The 8,400-nt window shown below is 40.5% G+C and overlaps 1 protein-coding gene across 1 annotated transcript; it reads left to right on the top strand.

Moving 5' to 3' along the window:
- The first annotated feature begins 400 nt into the window (after nt 1-400).
- On the top strand, nt 401-6,788 carry LOC145765032 (retinol dehydrogenase 10-B-like). Its single transcript, XM_082576767.1, has 6 exons — nt 401-566; nt 2,606-2,748; nt 3,135-3,284; nt 3,923-4,081; nt 4,396-4,552; nt 5,718-6,788. The coding sequence occupies exons 1-6, from the start codon at nt 496-498 to the stop codon at nt 5,965-5,967; spliced, it is 930 nt and encodes a 309-aa protein (XP_082432893.1). The 5' UTR covers nt 401-495; the 3' UTR covers nt 5,968-6,788.
- The last annotated feature ends 1,612 nt before the right edge of the window (nt 6,789-8,400 follow it).

An 8,400-nucleotide genomic window follows, 5' to 3' on the forward strand; every position in this document is an offset into this window, starting at 1 on the left:
AAAGAACTTTACTTTTAATCAGCGTTTTGGTTCGCTTCCAATCTCCTAGCCTGTCGACACTTATCAAAGTCTGATCTTTCAGAGGAATTCAATCAGCTGTTTCAACAATTAAGTTTCGTAAGACGTAAAAATGGACAAAAAGAGGTTTAATAATTTGTGTTCATTCTATTATTGAGTTGTTATAGTTAAGTATTATTATAGTTCATATTATTGGTACTAAAAATAATTCAGAATTGATTTATCAACTATTTTTTATGAGCCATTTTAATCTCCATTTGTTTCGAATAATCGTCGAAGTCAGGCCATAGCGTCGTTAGTTGTGACGCAGGCACAATGCAACAAAGTGTTCCTTTTGTAACGTGGCGTCAGCACAACAGGTCATAGTACAGCAACAATTGCCACTCGGCATTCGCTTAATTTGTTTGAACGCAGCGGTCGAGCTTCAGTGAGCGATCTTGAAGCCAGTCGCGTTGGGCACTACTGGTTGAAGGCAGCATGGGATTTGTCACTGACTTGCTGTTGCTTTTATGGCAGCTGACAAAGATTCTACTGGAAACTATTGCAAGGTAATAATGCTACTTTCAGGTTTCAAGTCATCTCAAGTAGGTTAGGGTTCGTAGGGCTATCACTGGGTATTGTAGGAGATATTTTTTCAAACGTTTTAATAAAAGTGTTGCCACTGTCACACTGTGGTATATTATTGAGTGTACCTATTTTATTTGCTTTTGAGTAGCTACATACAAATTTGCGCTTTGTCACTTCTACCGTTTAGTTGACCTTTGCTCTGTGATGGGGAAATATTGTGTGCACTGTGATCCTGGGATACTGATCAGTCATCAAATTAAAAACCACAGCAGTGCTATCAGTCAGCAAAGTCAGGCAACGACTGAGAAGGTTGACAAGTTGGCGGTGACAGGACCATGGTGATCAGGTAGTTATGCATCAATGCACAATTTGCAAACAGGGTCAGTTGGTCTCGACATCGGCAAGAAATGTTTTGAATAGCCTAACACCTAAACTTTTCAGTATTCAAGGAATGTTGTGAATGAACACCTAAACTTTTCAGTATTCAAGAAATGGTTTGAATGAACACCTAAACTTTTCAGTATTCAAGGAATGTTTTGTTCGAATTTAAGTGGAGAACAGAAACAAAATCTTTTCTTTTTTCGAGATGTGACAAATTGATGATAATTTGTCCAAAAATCAGCAACAGTCTATTTTTTCGACTAAATATTGCAGATTTTTGCAGGTTTTGCCGATTGTTGCTAACAGTTTGACTGAAATATGTTAAAAATTGTATCCTATTGTCTTCGTGTACCATGCCTGTTCCAGGCTTAGGCGTTCATTCACAACGCCTTCCAGTTATCCCGGTATTTAACTGTATTAAAAATTGTTGCGGTTATAACGTGAAGAAGATCCTTGAGGTTATTGAGGAAAGTGAGACGCTGTTTTCCACGAGCTCGTTTTCCTTTGATCTTTCCACAAAAAGCAGTGTGATCTAATTGTTCCTCCCTTATGACATGGCCAAACACGCTTGTCTGTCGCTTAATGATGTTCTTCAAGAGAGTTCTGGTTTGATTGCACAAGACAATGTACAGTGGACAATAATTGTCTGTAGGCCTACATTGTGTACATCGCACAGTATCGTATGATCTGTAGTATAAAGATAAAGGTGGTCTTACACTCAGTTATCCATCATTGGAATGGGAAGATAAAGTTTTCATTACGGAGATTCTCATTCTCAAGCCTGTGGCACTGAGAGTTGGGCGGTCAGTTTCCTTCTGTAGGCTGCATTTCCTTCAGAAACCAGCTCCACCAAATTCATGACATCATTCAGCGGTGTTTCTGAGCAGTCCGCATCAGCCGGGAGTCGAACCAGGATTGTATGCTTGAAAAGAGGACATCTTATTGAATGCGCCATCTCACCGCAATTTTGATAGAATCCAACATGCTGCTCCTAATGAACGTACGAGTTATCTTTTATTAGCATAGGGAAGCAGTTCTTCCATACTTTTTCCATTCAGGTAAAGCGGTTTGAAACAGGAACTAAAATAAAAGTCGCCACCAGATATTAACCAGACGTAGTCGTGGCACAGCTGCAGCCATGGCTACGCGAAGAGGGGGCTTTGAGTTCCTTCACAATGCCCCATTTGTGATGGCAACTGCTCGGTCACAGTGGAAAAGCTTTGTTCATGACTAACTCAACTCATTCACTTATTTCCAATTAATGTTGATACTGTTGCCTCACAATCATACCGCCAACCAATCAGACACTACATTCATGAGAACCAGGAAGCGTCATTGCGGCTTGTGTTATCGTCACGCGTTGTTGACCACCGCAACAATAGAGGCAATAGCGAACGATGCAAACGTCGAGCGTCTGTAGACATTGAATCAATGCAAGCAGAAGTGGTTTGTTGGCTAGGTTGTTCAAGTGATGACAACAATGAGGCTTATGCATTTGTGTTGTTTCGATGCCTTTTAACCTCGATTTGACGCTACCAGTGCACACCTGCAGCACACCAGCCCACACTTCGAGAGCTTGCGGTAAAGGCTCAGTTTCGTATTCAGCTTCTTATTGTGTATTATGATTGTGACGTCACAGATGGTTTGTGCCCGTCCGCTACAAATCGGTGGAGGGGGAGATTTGCCTGATAACCGGGTCAGGCAACGGAATGGGCCGGCTGATGGCGCTTCACTTCGCTAAGAGGAAAGCCAAGCTCATTTTGTGGGACGTGGACAAGAAAGGTAGTTGCCTTGTTAATCCTTATTTATTTCCACTGCTTTAAAATAACCTAATTGATATAATTTTAGTCTTTGGTATGAGTCGACCTGGAATCAAACCAATATCGTCTGTTCTCGAACTTCGAGGTTTGTCATCCACAGAAACATTTGCATGAACAGTCGCGGTGACGGTGAAGATTATTACCTTTCAGACTCAAAGAGATTGTGATCGAACAGAATGATGGCGGCGATCAATCTGACGTCATCGTGCTGTGACTGGTTGTGAGGTCGAAACCTTTCAACGCTGCATGCTCCTGCGTTGCCATCTTCTTCCCCAATTGTTACTAAAACTAGCGAGGGGCTCATGTTTTATTGAGGTCACTGATTGTTGCGTCTATTTGTGTTCTTAGCCAATCAGGAAACTGGAGAACTAGTACGTAAGCTTGGGGCTTCCCCATTTGTGGATGTTTGTGACATTTCCAGCAAAGATGACATCAAGCGGGCAGCGGCGAGGGCGCGCGAAGCGGTCGGTGATGTCACAATATTGATCAACAACGCAGGTAAAGTTGCCAGTTAGTTTAAATCAAAGAGTAGATCATTGAGACCTCTGAAGTTGAGCTCTGGTTACAGCATTGATTTGTGGAAGGACACCACGAGACGCCATTGTACTTGGTTCTCGGACCACTCGGCATGCGACAACTCAGCAAGTGCATTTCAGCAACTGTCTAAATTTAGCAAATGAGGTTTTCAGCTAGCACTGGACTTGCTTGGTCATCGCTTGCTTCACTGAATATGATGACTTGTGACATGCCAATTGCCAAGTTGTAGCTTGCTCAGTTTCATCATTTGCCAACTTCAGCTGCTTGCTGGAATGTTGCTAGCTCAGTTGTCACTTACTTAACTGTCACATGCTAAGTTTACGACTGCCGACTTGTGGGAGACTCTTGTGCTCAGACAATGCAGCAAACGTGACAAACAAAGCAGCTATTGTTGCTTTCTCAAGCGAACAAACCTTTCTTCGATTGTTCTCCCAAAGCCACAACTGTTCATTTTAAACTTAACATTGAAAGTGTCGACAATTTGACATTCACAACGTATCGTGTTCCCGGCACCCTCGGCACGCCGGCACCATATGTGCCTCGTAGCAGGGTTCCACTCTATTGATAGCGACTTGTATCATTGTGTCAACTTCCTCCAGGTATTGTCTACTGCAAGGAGCTGATGGACCTGAGCGAGCAACAGATCGAACGGACCTTCCAGGTCAACACGTTGGGCCACTTTTGGACCGTGCGAGAATTCCTTCCCAAAATGTTAGACCGTGACCATGGTCACTTGGTGACGATAGCGAGCACAGTAGGTGAGGTCTTTGTGAAAATGATTTTCTTAACCGTTTTAACCACTCGTGCATCACTGCAAACATCTCGGAAAATGTCAAATATCGATCTCCGTTTTAGGACTGAAAAAATATTTTTTGATGATCGATGTTTGTAAAATTTGTAGCCCAACACCGAAATATTTCCGTTACTTGCTTAGTTGACAGACCACAAAGGTTTTAAAATAAGGTGTTTTGTTTTTTCATGATTTTTTGAACGTAATATTTTCAAAAAACTTTGCGATTTTGATTGTGCGGTAGACAATGCCGTTCATCTTACCATTGTTGCTCATCCCCAGGCCTCTTCGCTTCCCCTGGCATGCCGGACTACGTTTCATCGAAGCACGCATCGGTTGGATTTCACCAGTCCCTGTACTACGACCTCCAGAACTCCGGGAAGAGTGGAGTAAAGACCACATTGGTGTGTCCTTACCATGTTCATACCGGGATGTTTAGGTAATCGTTGAAGTTTGATGAATTCAATTTTAGTTTTTTTTTTTTTTTGTAATATTGCAAAAACAACGGAACAAAGAACAAAGCAAAACTAGAAAACGGAGAGGAAATATCTGAAAGAATGGAAAACTGTGGGTAACATTAGGAATCTTGAAGATCAAAATAAAATGCTAAGAGAGAAGGAATCGTAGTTTCAACGTCTTCTAAAATAATTGACTTGTGACGCAATAATCCGAGTTTGTCTTCATGATCTTGACGTCATGAATCGAAAACGTGAAATGAAACAGGGACCTATTGTTAGCAGCCCCCTGGAAGTCAGAGGTCATTAAATTAAATGCTCTGATTAAATTTAGCGCAACCTTCTATTTTGCGAGTCTGATATTTCATGCAAAGTGCTAATGGCCTGACTTACTGCTTCATCTGCATATCAACCACGCACTAATCACCGCTTTACAAAGTGATGGGCCTCATTTTCACAGTAACAATGCCTAATTGTTAGCGTTTTTATTCGGCAACAAACGGTATTGAAATTTAGTAGTAATTCACAACGATTATCGACCAAACACGTTTGTCTTCTTCGAAATGTTGCCTCAGAGTAAACACCGATCTATAAAGTGCAACAGCACGTGACAGACTGAAGCTTCCGGTCGCAAACTGTTTTGTGACGTAGCTGGTAGGGGATTCCCTTCCGCTACCTTATGTTTCTGTCAGTTGGTCTGGGATCGATCCCACGTCGTGTCAACGACATTATGAATGGTGTAGATTGGGATCTTTGTTGTGTACATAAACAATTAACATCTCGGGCATAAGCATCGCGAGCGACAATGATGACGCAAAGTGGCAACTGGCAGCCATGGATGTGGAGCACAATGAACAAATGGCATTGTTATAATGGCGGTTGCTGCTACTTGAGAGAATAATTGTGTTTTTTAAGCAAAGAAAACCACAAGAAACCCTCAATGATGTCATAATCACAAGCCGCTGACCTGATGCATATTTGCTGAAAGTTTTCATGTGGTATTTTTGTCCATTCAGTAATTTTGTCCATGGAAATCAGTGATGATGAGTGATGATTACGTTAATGACGTTTACAAATACGTAGTCCACAGGCCTCTCTAATTAATATTGATTGTTGGTAAACTGATGCAAAATTGACGTAATGTTTTAGGGGTGTGCGCGTCAAGTATCCCGCTGTTCTGCCCTCCCTCCAGCCTGAGGAGTGCGTGGATGCAATCATGCATGCCGTCCTGACGAATCGAGAAGTCGTCGCTGTTCCGCGTCTCATGTACGTCATGAACAACATCACCACGTGGCTACCGATGAAAGCGATCCACGCTCTTTATTCTTTCATCGGCGCCGACACAGCGATATCAAACTTTCGTCCCAACCGCCCTTATCAAGGAACCGATGCAGAGTGATGTCATAATGCAATACGCGAGATCAATTCTCAATTAATTGCGCACCGTGAAAGTGGCTCATCAGATCAATTGAAATGTCTCCCAGCCACAAACAAAAACTGTAATTCAGGCCAACAATTGTTTGGGCATTCTTTGACACAAACAAATTAAAGGATTGATTTCATTTGAATAAATAAAACCAACAACCAGACGGCATTCAGCATAACATGAAAATAAACTAATTTACCGAGTTTAATATGAGCTTTGCTCATAAAATCTTGCATTCCTCGGCTCAATAGGCAGCTGTTTGCCGCAGGCGCCTCCTATCCGCTAAATGTCTTTTTGTGTCAGTGTGTCGTAGCGTTATTTTGTGTTATTGATTTGTATTATTCCTAGGCAATTAAGCGTCATGTAATTTTGCCTCTCCTCTGCCTTGCCGTTTCATTGTTATGCGTTTCTTTTTTCGATTTTTGTGTATTTCAGTTTGTAATTTCAATTTATGAAACATCAGTCATTTGGTTAGGTACTTGAAAAGAGCTAACATTAGTGTGGCCGAACACGTTTAAAATTTTAGTTCATTTTCATGTTATTATATTAAATGCCGTGTGGTTGTTAGGATTTATTTGTCTATGGTTAAAAAAAATCACTTCTCTACCAAAACTAATTTCACCTGGCCACTTACTGGCTTGTTTTTATTAAGAAAGACACCCAAAGATGTCGGTAGTGCGCCCTGATATCATTCGCTTGGTTGTTATGATTACATGTTTTATGCAATTTTGATCTTTATTTTTATATAAACAATGTGATTATTATGTGATAAATAAAAAGATTTTGACAATAGACTCACTACCTGTTCGTTGAGAGCCAGGAAATTACTCGCGAACGTATAGGCTATCGTCCGCCCCGTTAGCTCGGTGATTACGCGGCTAGCTCAAGGTCACGCGGCGCTGGTTCGACTCTAGGGGTGTGCGCTTGAGCAACGCATTTCAGGACTGCTCTCCATTCAGCGGCATCTAATGGATGGAATAATTTCCCGACAACAACACTGCAACAATCGGAAACTTCACTCTGCCAATCTCGGTAAGAGGCCCTGCCAAGTGTTGCTTCCCGCCAATGTTGAGTTCATGTTCCTACCAGTGGATATTTTTATGCTCTTGAGGACCAAAAACAGATGGAGCAATATTTAATACGTTGCCTGCTCAATTAGTTATCAATTAAATTTCCAGTGTCAATAAAAGTATGGCGTGAAATGTGTCTTGTAAAATGTATACTCTAAGAAATGGACAAATTTTAGAAATTTTACTGAAAATCTATGGAACACCATTCAACAATTCACAAAATTTCGTTCACGATTGATTTATTGAAATCTTTCTGTGTTTATAAAATAATATTACAAACTTTGCTTCAGGTTTAAGTTTTAAACCAAGCCTTGTATTCCCAAATCCTATTAAAAACTATTTGCTGAATTTGGTCCCATATCAAGTGTGCGTCACAATGCACAAACATTATTATTGAGTCATAAAATACGCAAAAAGCAGCAAAAACAAAGTAAATTTTGTCAAAAATCTTTTGAAAAGCGACTCCAGCAGCCTCCGATCAAACTATTCACTTAAACTTCAACCTCAATTTTGTATTTGCTCATAAATTTGTGCTTTGTTAAAGCTTTAGTGTACCCTACAAAAAAAAAAAAATTAGACACAGAAAATTGTTTGCTGCATTTTGCAGGTTGATGATGATTGCCTCTTCCTCTTTTTTAGGAGGAGTAATTTTTGCAAAGCTTGTAACAGTTTTGTATACTAAAACTTCCCCTTTACCTACATCCTTTGGATAACTCGGTTTTGGTTGTACAGTAGATGCTTTTAATTGTAATCGCCCCTCATCTGATAGACCAATGCTTCCCAAACTGGGGGTCGCGACCCCGCAATGGGTCACGTAACGAACTTCAGGGGCCGCAGAGAGTGTACCAATTTTACTCAAAGTACCGAATATTAACATTTCTGTGCAAGTTATTAACTGTATAGAGAGACGCGCACTCAGTAACCTACGCGTATGTTCGCAAATTGATGTGGTAAAAAGGAATCGGAATTTAAAACCCTTTTATTGCAATATGAAGTAAGATGGGTTTTAAAATTTGAAGCTAAAAAGATTTGAAAATTGAAGTAGCCTAGTAATTTTTCTAATAAAAACAAAGCAAAATTCGTCCTTTTTACGTTGATTTAACGTCTGCGGACGTTGAAGCAATGTAAAAACGACAGATTTTGCTGTCAGAGTGGAGAAAACATCTATGTTTTTATATTGAAATCTAAAATTAAACCGTTCATCAACACATTGAACATCTGGAAACAACGAGTTGAAAATGATTCATTTGAAATGTTCTCATTCACTGAAAAGTTGTTGGTTAACAATGATGTAAAATCAAACGTTATTAAGCCTTTGGTTATCAACCATTTGTCA

The sequence above is a fragment of the Aplidium turbinatum genome, chromosome 2 (assembly GCF_918807975.1).
Source record: "Aplidium turbinatum chromosome 2, kaAplTurb1.1, whole genome shotgun sequence".
NCBI lineage: Eukaryota > Metazoa > Chordata > Ascidiacea > Aplousobranchia > Polyclinidae > Aplidium > Aplidium turbinatum.